Source organism: Thermobia domestica, chromosome 3 (genome assembly GCF_964235325.1).
Source record: "Thermobia domestica chromosome 3, izTheDome1.hap1.1, whole genome shotgun sequence".
In the NCBI taxonomy this organism is placed as follows: Eukaryota; Metazoa; Arthropoda; class Insecta; order Zygentoma; family Lepismatidae; genus Thermobia; species Thermobia domestica.
Window position 1 is genome coordinate 143,010,710 of NC_137456.1, and position 12,438 is coordinate 143,023,147.

The 12,438-nt window shown below is 33.2% G+C and overlaps 1 protein-coding gene across 2 annotated transcripts in view; it reads right to left on the minus strand.

Annotated features, from left to right (window-relative positions):
- LOC145680778 (uncharacterized) overlaps positions 1-12,438 on the minus strand; it is a 64,819-nt gene that overhangs the window by 9,684 nt on the left and 42,697 nt on the right. Inside the window, exons 5-6 of one of the 2 annotated variants that reach the window (XM_081751777.1) lie at positions 9,603-9,744; positions 6,696-6,822 (exon numbers count right to left, since the gene is read on the minus strand). In XM_081751777.1, coding sequence (XP_081607903.1) covers positions 6,696-6,822; positions 9,603-9,744 — 269 coding nt within the window. The remainder of the gene's footprint in view (positions 1-6,695; positions 6,823-9,602; positions 9,745-12,438) is intronic. The other variant, XM_081751776.1, reaches the window with a different exon arrangement.

Sequence of the window (12,438 nt, forward strand, 5' to 3'; positions counted from 1 at the left end):
ATCTGTTGATATTTGAAAGATAAAAATTGTGTGTGTGCTGTTAGATCATGTATGATGTGTGTTAGTAGTCTCTTAAATCTGAGAATGAGTCAAGGTTCAATTGAAGCAGTTATGCTGAGATGTTGACCATAATTACAGTATTTGATCCGACTATGGATAGTATAGCAGCATAAGACAGTAGATAGTATCTGCGTACTCTGTAGTACAGAGTAAAACAGTTTGAATTGTAATACGTGTTACTAAATGAAAACACGAAGTATGACAAGTGTATCAGTATGTCATTTTAAGGCAGCAGTGGGACTAAGTCAAACAAAATTCGCCGAAAGTAATTCTCGGTAAGTGTGTTTAACTGGTGAGGAAACAAATTACAGTTAAGTGAAGAACCTATTGCATTGTGAAGACTTAACAATGAAACATTAAAATTAAATGATGAAGTTGCTTCTGTAAGGAAAACAGTGCAACTGTTAGTAGAAGACAAATTATTTACAACAGACTGAGCATGGGAACGTAGTTATTATGGGCCAGCAGTGCACGTCAAAAAGGACAGAGTGTAAAGTACGGAAAAGCACAGTAAAAAGTGTTCCATAGAAAGCAGTTGATTAACATAATATTAGACTAGAGTATCTGGATCTTCGTTAAACAGTTATGTTACAAATCAAATACCATCAACAAATAAATATATCATCCAAACGTTAAGCATGCAATATATATATATATATATATATATATATATATATATATATATGAAAGTAAACGATACAAGTGCTCAAGAAAATGTATCATATCGGAAACAGTGTAGACGTAACTAGTAATGATAACTTCGATCACACATATAACATACCTGTTCATAATAAAAATAGCTTACGAAAGTTAGGAACGTGTGAACCATCACTCCTTCAAATCAAAATGCACAAGGCCGGAGTTGGCGACGTAACAATAAGTACAAGGAAGCAGTAAAAAAAAAAAAAAAATATATATATATATATATATATATATATTAGTTCAGGATAAAAGGTTTCTAATAATCAGTCTTTCTCTACAAGAGAGAAATACTAACCAATTTAGAAATACCTATGTAACTGAAAACTCAGCTTGTATGGCACCAAATAAATCTATTTAAAAAAGCAGTTAACTTACAAGGTGACTTGTTACTTCTGAGTGATAATCATGGTAGGGTTTTCAGAAGAACTCTTCATGAAACTAGTAATTCACTGGTGATCAACCTAGCTAAGCCTAAACCTAGAATTAAGGATGTAGTAGAGCCACATCTTGCAATGAAGGATAAAATTACACAAAGACTTGTGATAGTAGGAGGAACAATCGACATCTCAATGAGGATAGTGAGGTTTTTAATGTTGTATAAAAAACCCTAATACATTTGACACATACTAATATAATCACTAAATGTACCTCATAGGTATGATTTTACAGAATCATCTTGTGTCAATGAAGAAGTGAAAAACGTCAACTCGAAGCTCGTGAAATTGTGTAATAGGTTTAGAAATTCAGATACTAGATATTGGAGAACTTTCCAGAAACCTACATACGAAACATTATTTACATCTCATTTATAAGGGTAAAAACTTCGTACGCAAAAACCTTTTAGAAAGGTTACAATAAACTCTCGTGTTCCACTAGCTTCACAATCATCTGCTAGTAATTGTAGAACAGGAACGATACGACAGTACCCTGTGTATTTGCAAGACTTGAATTCGATATTGTCAAAATTAAAAGCTTTGAATATTTAACCGAAGAAAAATATTTTGAATGTTGCATTTTTAGAAATCCCGAGTTAAAAATTATTTGTGTATACATGACTCTTGAGAGTAAAATTGATATATTTCCTAAAAAATTAAGAAGAGAATTAGATTACTATACTAAAACAAAGGAAAGTTCTTTCATTGTAGGCGATTTTAAATATAAATTTTTTACATAATGAAATTGATGTAGACGCTAGATCATTTTTAGACATATATTACTTAAAAGAAACTAAAAAAGTAAGAGCGACAATTGAATCTGCATTAATAATCATTAATACCAGCTATTTCGTTTGTTACTCTTACGAATCAGTACAGGTTTTTCTGATCATGATGCACAGATGGCAGTACTAGAGACCTGGATGGGCCGGGCCCGGCCCGGCCCGCGGGCCGGGCTTGGGAGGGCCGACTCTGCTATTTCTTTGGGCCGGGCCGGGCTTGGGCTGGCCGACACTGATTTCTCTTCAGGTCGGGCCTTGCTGGGGCCGATCAATTGCAATTCTTTAATAATTATTGACTTTCGTTAAACGATAATTGGAATAAAGCCAAACGTTGAAGAAGTGTGTCCGTGAAAAATGTTACAAAGAATGCACTAGCTATTTACGGTTTGTGTTGCTTAGCGGCTCCACTTTCACTATAGAGGATTGCAGGCATTATGCGGTAAATTGAGCTCTGACCTTGACCTTCACTGACCTCAAAATATAACAAGAAGGAGTGGGAATGTTTTGTCTGTCGCTAAACAATATTGCCATCTTCATTTTTTGTTCTCTCGATGATTGGCAAAGTTCTAGGAGGCAATGGTACTCGGGAGGCAGGCGTCAGGTTGCGAACCAGAGTTTAGAAAATGTTTATGAGGGTTAGGTCAAATTTAGTACTAAATTTTGAGAAAGATTGGGGCTCGAGTTAGTTTTTTTTTTAAATTATCGGGTCAGGGTTGGGCCAAAAAATTTTAAAATTTATCGGGCCCGGGCCGGGCTTGGGCAAAGAATTTTAAAAAACTTATCGGGCCGGGTCGGGCTCGGGCCGAAAATCTCCAAAACTTTTCGTGCTCGGGCTGGGCCGGGCCTAGCTATGTTCGGGTTGGATTGGGCTCGGGCCGAAAAATTCGGCCCGTGCAGGTCTCTAGGCAGTACTAATTGATGAACGTTTGGGTATAAAAACTACAGAGGAGAAACTGAAAAATATTTTCAAGTACCTGAAAAAATTTGACGACGAAAATATTAATTCTTTCAATTACTTACTTAGCCTAGAAAACTAAAAAAGCTTTCTAAATTTGGATGATCTAAATTAAATTTATAACGCATTAGCAGAAACTATACAATTTAGTTTTGAAATTGCATTTCCTAATATTAGGATAGAGCTAAAAAATATCCCCCCCCCCAAAAAAAGTACTACTTCTTGACACGTGCGTTAAATGTTTATTCTTAGACTTTTTTTCATTTTTATATATACCACAAACATATAACAAAAATTTATCAAAACCTAATAAAAAAATTTAAAGCTAATTTTACGGATCAAAAATTCAATAGCGTTCAAACAAAACTAAAGTATGTGGTATACAGTGCAAGATGAACTAAGTATGTCAAATAAATCTAAATACATCAGTACTATGAAACATGAAGGTAAGAGTTTTACAGGCCCTACAGAAATTACAGAATAATTTAATAGATACTTTTTAAATGGTTCAAGACTAATTTACTAACCACAAACAAGGCACCATATACAGTAAGGAACTGCACATAAAAATGTAAGAAAAATATACCCTTAACTCCAGTAACCGGAAACGTAATCGTAGATTTAATAAAATCCTTAAAAGTAGTAAGTCATCAGGTATAGATGAGATGTCAATTTATTGAAAGAGTATGTAATCTATACATATAAAAATTATAGTCACTATGTTTGTTATTTCATACCTCTTAAACCACACGACCGATCTCGATTGAATTTTCAAGTTAGATAAGATTCGGAAATGGCATGGTTTTTGTAATTTTACTTTGACGATGCAACTTAGGGGAGGGGAAAGATATTTAAAAATGATGGAAAGTGGATGGACCGATATTAGTGCCGAATTCATAGTTTTCGGGGTCGCTGAGATGAATAGTGACACTTCAGATTCGTTCGAATCCAAATTCAGCCACGCAACTTGGGGGAAATATATAAAAATGATCGAAAATGACCAATATTAGTGTCGAATCCATAGTTTTCGGAGACGCTGAGACGAACAGTAACACTTCTGATGCCGTTTGAATCCAAATTCAGTCCTTTATGTTCAAAATGAAATTTCTTCCCATGTGAAGAACGGGTATTCTGCTAGTTATCTAATAAAACCCTTCTGTCACTCAGCAAATTCTTTCTCCTTTTTTAAATGTGAATTTCCCAATAAGTCGTGAACATAAAGCTTCTATTTAAGAAAGGAAATCGCGAAAGTGTGAGTAGTTACGGGCTGGTCTCTTTGCTACCTGGAATTGGGAAAAATACTAAAAAAAAAAAATTATTGTATACACGAGTATTGTCTTTTTTTAAATGACATGGTATACTATGGGTGTCTCAGCATGGGATTCTAAGAGGAAAGTTCAAAGAAACAGCTGGTAATAACTTTATTGAAGAAAGAAGAAGAAGGAAAAAAAAGATCTTGCATACATGTATTTTGAGATTAATCGAAGGCTTTGAATATGGTAAAACATTATGATTTGCTGCTTAAAAACCTTGAATTGCAGTTTAAAGATTAAGGCATATTATTGATTCAAATCATCTCAGATCTTCCGCAAGTAGTTGAGATCTACAATCGAAAAACAGAATTTCAGTTATATCAGGTGACAGATAAATTATTCATGGCGTTATCACAGTTTGGTGTTGAAGCTTTGCTGTTCCTTTCGTGATTGATGTAGAACTGAGTATCAGAGCATTCAATTTTTTTTATTATAGGAAATGACTTTTTTTTTTTTTTGTTAGAGAAAAGTACAATTTGATGGGAGCAGGGCCGATTCTAGATATTTCATAAGTGTAAACAAACATTTAGGCGCCCCCACCTAAATGATAATAAAACAGTAGAAAGTTGCAATAGACAAATATTTTTAAAATAATTGTTACAATCGCAAATTTCTTTAACATCTGTAGTCTCTGTAAATATTGACGAAAAATAGCGAAATTATGACTGTGGATGAATTAACCTAGTTCCAATTAATAGTTAATAATATTTTGTTTTTTATTAAATAAGCACAAGACAACTAAGATCTATACCTGATGAATTTTGACAAGTACAATTGAAACATAAAAGTCGAAACAGAATAAAATTCATGAACTTCAAGTCTAACATTAACACAAGTTTGATTTTGCCAAAGAAGGATGCTCATGTGCTTCATTAAAAGCATATTTACATAGTATTTTCTAGTGATACGATTATGATAATTGGCTTAATTTCTCTTTTTCTTTGTTACTGAAAAGTTCATGTTATAAAGACACTTTTCTGGGTTTTGTCAAAACCTTTTATTATTGCATCCGTACCCATTTCATTGAGTATGTCATTTTCAATAGCCATCAAAGCTAGTCCATTTAATCGTTCTTGAGGTACAGTTGATCCCAAATTTAATTTTAACTGAACGTGTTTAATATACAACAAATGACAAAAGTGTGTGCCTTCCTTGATATTTAGTTTGTCTTAGATCCAGTGAAGAACTTCAAAATCAGGTCTTGCCCGCAAAAATTTTCAGAGTCTCTTAGGCATATAAAACAATTCAGTCCTTTCATGTCTCTCCAACATAGACGTTCGAAATTAGGCAATGAGTGACAATGTAAACACAAGCAGCGGCACACCCAACATTTCTCTTTTGGGTCCGAAAATGTTTCAGAGTAGCCTACAAAATGCAAATAATTTTGTGTATTTGTCCCCTGAAATTGTGCAAATTTTCTTGAAAATTAGAAGTTCTGAGGAATCTAGACTCTTGGACCACCATCGCCGTGCATCCCTCAACACAAGTAACTAATAATCAAAAGTCTACTTCGTATTAGGACTTATCAAATGTTAAAAAATATCACTCCATCTTAAATTTAATACGAGAGAATGGATTGATAATGATTGTTACACTGTTACAATACAACGAATATATGGATACGCTGCTGTGATTGACAGTCAAAAGTTCCTGAAAAAATGTGTTACTTATAATCCTAATGACTTTTCGATTAGGCCTACAGTTTCGATTTCGATTACAGTTACTCTTTCGAGTTATATATGCATATACTACGTAAAAACAATTGTATTCAAACAAATTTTGAAATTAATCAAATTTAACTCAAACCCTAACCGAAAAGGCTGTACCCATTCCATTTTAATTTAACTAAATTAGTGCAATCAAGTAAAATAAACTTACAATTTCAAAAGTTTGTCAACTTGCAAATGCTTCGTTAACAGTAACTTGTATTGACAACTCACCAACCTCAACATTTGTATGATTATTACTTTCGAAATTTTGTCCAGAAGTTGAAAGAAACTTTTTAAAGCCTTCGCTTGCCTCTCATTTTCTTTCAAGTTTTGTAGCTTTCTTTTCCGATAAAATGCTCCACTTGTTCTTTTTAACATCGGTCATTATTAATACATGAAAAAGTACTATTGAAAATACACATTATAAATTTTTAAAAAAATGAGTATTAAGCAGTGGACAGCGATTGTGAGCAACTGATATTAGGATCCAGCCGCCGGGAGTACACAGAAATAAGTCTGATCTGAAGTTTCTTCATAAGATAGTTAATGGGAGCCTAAGATCAGAAACCCTACATCAACAACTATCCTTACGTGTCCCTTCCCGCAAAACCTGGAATACCCATTTATATTCCATCTTGCACGCCCTAGGTTGACAATTATACAGAGGTTTATTTTTCACCGAGTACCGAACTATTATAATAATCTAACTAGTGTGGTGGACGACCTGGTGTTTGACCTACCTGGTGTTTGACAGAGCAATAAAACGTATGCTGGCCAAATAATATTACTTGTGCATTCTTTGCTGATATTATTGATGTTGCATTTTTGTAGTTTTTCTTTTTTCTTTTCCTGCTTGTTTACATTTCCCTGTGTAAAATGGCAAAATGCTGTATTTGGGAATTTGTTTAATAAATAAGTAATTAAACTAAAATTAAAATTTCCCTCAGAAATCATGAAAGATTCCATGTGTACGACCAGTCTTTTCATAGTATTTGCCTCCTTTCATAGATCAATGGACAACAAAAGCCTAGTCACTTGAACTTCGATAATGTGCATTTCATTTAGGGTATTTTACAGGCAACCACACAAAGACTTGACATTTTTGTCCTGTTGATGTACACTCATGTCCAAAATTATTGTGGCATGTGTATAAATTTGTTGTTGTAGGAATATAACTTGATAACGAATTCGCCCGGTATTTCTTATAACGTTAGTATGTGCATAATCGGCAAAGACATGTGGCAAATTTCATGTCAAAAGAGTAGTAAATAATAAAACGAAAATAAAATTTTCTTGTCCATTTAGTAACATTTTGTTTTACTCATTCTAATTTTCGTACTTATAATTCTTTTCCTATGAAATTTACCACAATATACATTTCTCGATTCTATATACGCAGTATCAGTATTAAAAGTACCATAATCATCATTATCAAATCATATTCTTACAAGTCATTATCAATTACAAGTAAAATCATTATCAAATTATATTCTTACAAGAAGTCAGTTATAGATATGCAACAATCATTTTGGACATGAGTGTACGTATTTTATCTTATCTCAGTCTGTTTAATATTTGAAGCTATTTGGTAATTTTTACTAATAACATTTTCACTAATAAATATTCACAGTTAAAACACAAAATTCATTTTCCAGTTTGGCGCTTCCTGCGAACGCGTAGTGGCGTATTCTAGATCAGACCCTGGATGGGAGAAACGGTAAATAAACGTTAGAATAAGTGTCTATGTGGCACAGAAATAACCATCTTATATTAAATGTGAATAAGTTATATGACATTGATTTAAATCACAGCAGAAACTTTTTGGTTTCCCCTGAACTCTGTTTCAATAACGAAAAGATTCAAAATAGAGTTTATTCTTAGGAGTAACAATTGACTGTAATCTCACTTTAAAAAACCACATATATATAACCTTGTTTCTAAATTAAGTCGCTTCTGCTATGCAATAAGAACTATCGAGGAAAGAAATCTACCAACAGTCAATATTCAATTATATTATGCTACCGTACCTTACATGCGGTATTACTAGGCGCATGTAAAAAAAAAAAAAAAAAAAAAAAAAGCTGATATTTTGTACGGGGAATTGGCAACACTGATGAAGTTGAGCGTGCGCAGGAGCATGCCCAAGTATTCTGTACATGCAATAGAGAAAATCATCTAAGAGGAGTTGTGTACATACTTTTCCACGAGCAGCAGTAAAGTGAAATTGCTTCTGTAGTACAAAATCCCGCCAAATGTGAAGTGAGATGAGTCACGATTTCTGAACGCCAAAGGACAGAATGCAGCTAACGTCCATCAGTAAGTACGTGCCATTTACGGACCAACAATACTGAGTGACGTGAAAGTTAGGCAATTGTGCAGAGTGTTTGGGGAAGGGCGATCAAATGTTCATGACGATGAGGGTAGCAAAAGGCCTGGCATTCAGGTGGACGATCTGGTGGAAAGCGTTAACGAGAAACTGAGATCTAATTGCTGAATTACAATAACTGAACCCGCCAAAGAGTTTCAAGAAGTGTGTGCAAAAACAATGCTACGAATGATAGGCTGTTATCACAAAACTATGTGTAAGGTGAGTGCCAAAAAATGCTAACAGACGTTCACAAAGAGCAAAATCTGACAGCTCCACGTGATTTTACGGCACGCTGGGGAGAGGATGGGGAATTGTCACTTTCTCACATAGTGATGGGAGATTAAATCTGGATATCATAGGTTACTGATGTGTCCAAGCAGCAGTCAACGGAATGGTGGCACTGATTCTCCTGAAGTCGAAGCCAGAAATTCAAACACAAACATAAATCCGATTTAAACTACTCGCTGAGCAAAAAAAAAAATACATTTGTTGTAAAAATTATTAACGTGTAATAGTTTTGCCGACTATCCACTTGGCTTTATCAGACACTATCTATGGATAGCTGAGTTAACGCCCAAATTTATCCAGTCTCATTATAAAATATCCATCTATCAAATGCAAAACTTGTCTTATGAAAAACCGAAATCATAAGATATGGATGGGATTCAACAGTTTTTTTTTTTTTTTTTTTTTTTTTTTTTTTTTTTTTAATTCTCTACCTGCTTCTGTGATAGGGATGATGGAAGCCAGTTTGGAAAATTACTATGAAATGCAACACTTCCTAAATTTTGGTTCTCATCAGGAAGAGTTTGCTTTCTGAGAAATATCTATTTGGATAAGGTGAGTTTTGTATTTGGACTTAGTACCGTGCTGTGGAAAATCAGCGGCCGGGGCGAGAGTATACGACGGCGACCTTGTACATATTAGTGAGGTCGGCATATCAACCGCGAAGCTCCATCATGGTTGGCGCGAAGCGTAAGAAAATTTTCAAAAAATAGACCCTGCTTTTCCTTGATTCTGAGCACTTTTTATGACTTTTTTCTTCCATTTTATATATGTGCACATGCATTTTCCTAGTATAAATCTGACCCAGGTCAAATTAAATATTAGCCACTGAAAAATACTGCTGTTGATCTAAAATATTCAAAGTAAGTTTTCTTCTTTTTTCTTTTCCTTTTTCTCTCCTGAATTCTGCGCCCGTTTTACTTCGCCCCCCCCCCCCTCTCTTTCGGCACGGCACTGTTTGGACTCATATAGTACTTACAACTTTTTAACTTACTTGTTCTCGTTTAAACTCTGCAAGTTCTTTTTCTCTCTCAGCTTGAGCTTTGCGTCGAAGCTCCTCCTCTCGTTTAGAGTCTTCATTTTCAACTATCAACTTCGTATCTTCTTCCCATTCTTCATGATTAGGCGAGACTGATCTGCAGTAGTACAGCAAAGATAACATTAAATTGATGTGATGCATGGGAATTTAATTAAAGTGCTAATTTCAAAATCAATATAATAAACAAACATTTAAGCATTTACTCGATACACTCATTCCGAGGTTCAATAAATATCTCTGTACATATACAGTTCATTGAACAATTAACATTAATTGTTGTACGCTGAAGACACTTTGAAAAATAACATCTTTCCTTGGAATTGAAAATACAATGCAGAGTTACACTGGAACATGCCAAACGCAATTATTATTATTATTATTATTATTATTATTATTATTATTATTATTATTATTATTGATACTAAACCGAGTACTGCAGTATGCTTTGGATGTTTTGGGTCACACATATGGGCACCATTCTATATACAAAATTGTGGCTTTTAGCGATTATGACAAAGGCGTAGAAAGACTATTAGTCCTCAAAATGGCTGGCAACAACAATGCGGCTATATACATTGGCATAACCGAACACAAACTACATAAAATCTCATTTTGCAATCCTGTACATCGCACCAGTCTGAAAACAAACCTCTGAAGTTTCCACAATAATACAGCATCAGATAAAATATATATATTTAAGGATTATTTCCTTAAAATAAGTGATCATCTATATTGGTAACAATTTAATGACCTTCTTTGTTTACAACCAAGACTGCACAATGTACGTACATTTAAAATCAAATATAAGCCAACTTACACTAATTATTTCTTGGATTTATACATTTAAACACAAATCTTCCAATACACATTAATTTATTTTCTGAATTTATCTTATACATATTTTATCTAGTTTAAACTAACCTTAATTCTTTATTCTACTTTTTTACAAATACCTGCCGAAATGTCAGGACGAGTCACAAAATTATCTCATTTATATAACAACGAATTAATACTTTACGAAAATTGACAGCTACCAATTCTCCTGTCAAGGGAACTCGCACCCCATTTAGGAATTTTGAACTGCAACAGTTTCCTTTGCAAAAATATTAATTTCTTTGTATCTGGTAAAATAACCTCAAAACAATCTATCTATCTATCGATAGATAGATAGATAGATAGATAGATAGATAGATAGATAGATAGATAGATAGATAGATAGATAGATAGATAGATAGATAGATAGATAGATAGATAGATAGATAGATAGATAGATAGATAGATAGATAGATAGATAGATAGATAGATAGATAGATAGATAGATAGATAGATAGATAGATAGATAGATAGATAGATAGATAGATAGATAGATAGATAGATAGATAGATAGATAGATAGATAGATAGATAGATAGATAGATAGATAGATAGATAGATAGATAGATAGATAGATAGATAGATAGATAGATAGATAGATAGATAGATAGATAGATAGATAGATAGATAGATAGATAGATAGATAGATAGATAGATAGATAGATAGATAGATAGATAGATAGATAGATAGATAGATAGATAGATAGATAGATAGATAGATAGATAGATAGATAGATAGATAGATAGATAGATAGATAGATAGATAGATAGATAGATAGATAGATAGATAGATAGATAGATAGATAGATAGATAGATAGATAGATAGATAGATAGATAGATAGATAGATAGATAGATAGATAGATAGATAGATAGATAGATAGATAGATAGATAGATAGATAGATAGATAGATAGATAGATAGATATAGATATAGATATATATAGAATTTTAAATCTTTATTATACACTACTGCAAGGTTTCCACTTCAATTTAAGATATCGTGTGTGGTGTCAGGTTTTGGAAGGGGGGGAAACTACAAACGAAAAACTTCGTAGGATATATCACATGACTCTTTTTACTCTTTAAAAATCTTTAATGCAATGACGCTTTTTACTTAAAGAGTTCTGAAGAAAATGTAAAAATAATCAGTGACTGGATAATATGAATTTCCAAAAGAAATAAAGTATAGTTTTCGAGAATATTTAATCAAACTTTAAGAAATTACTTTTGGAACGATAATCGAATGACTTTTCAAACGGTTCATCATATATCGATTTTACGATTTAAAAAGTGTGTGTGTAGTGATGGAGAAGTCCAACCCTTGAAAATAAAAGTGGCATGTTAAATTTCACACAGTTGCATCCTTACCTGACAACTTTTGGACATCAGAATGTTTCAGAAGTACCGGTACTAGTTTCTTTAACAATAATAGAACATATTAAGGCTGGTTCGATGGTGTAAAGTAATAAGTGGTTTCCAAAGTGGGATTTGCGACACACTTCATTTATTTAGGTCTACTTAATCGCCAATTGGCCTTTAATAGAGTAATTCACATTTGTCGAGACGTTAATTTTGGTTGACTATTCCATACGCTTCCCGCTAATGGCTATGAAATAGTTGTAAATAAAAATTCATGGGTGCAAAATTTATTTTTCCTCCACATTACCATTAATGGTTTATTTGTTATTGCCGTTCTCCTTTCAAAACAAAAAGTAAATATGTGTCTTTAGGTTTACATTGCATATTGAAAATCGAATTTCTAATTCCTCAACATTAATACAAAATAGCCACTTAAACAATAACAGGGACTCATGTTTACAATACTTCATAATTTATGAAGATACAGTACATTCCTTGTGTGTATGAAACATTCCTTCTAACACGTTTTAATCCACACTAGAATTCTTAACTAAAATTA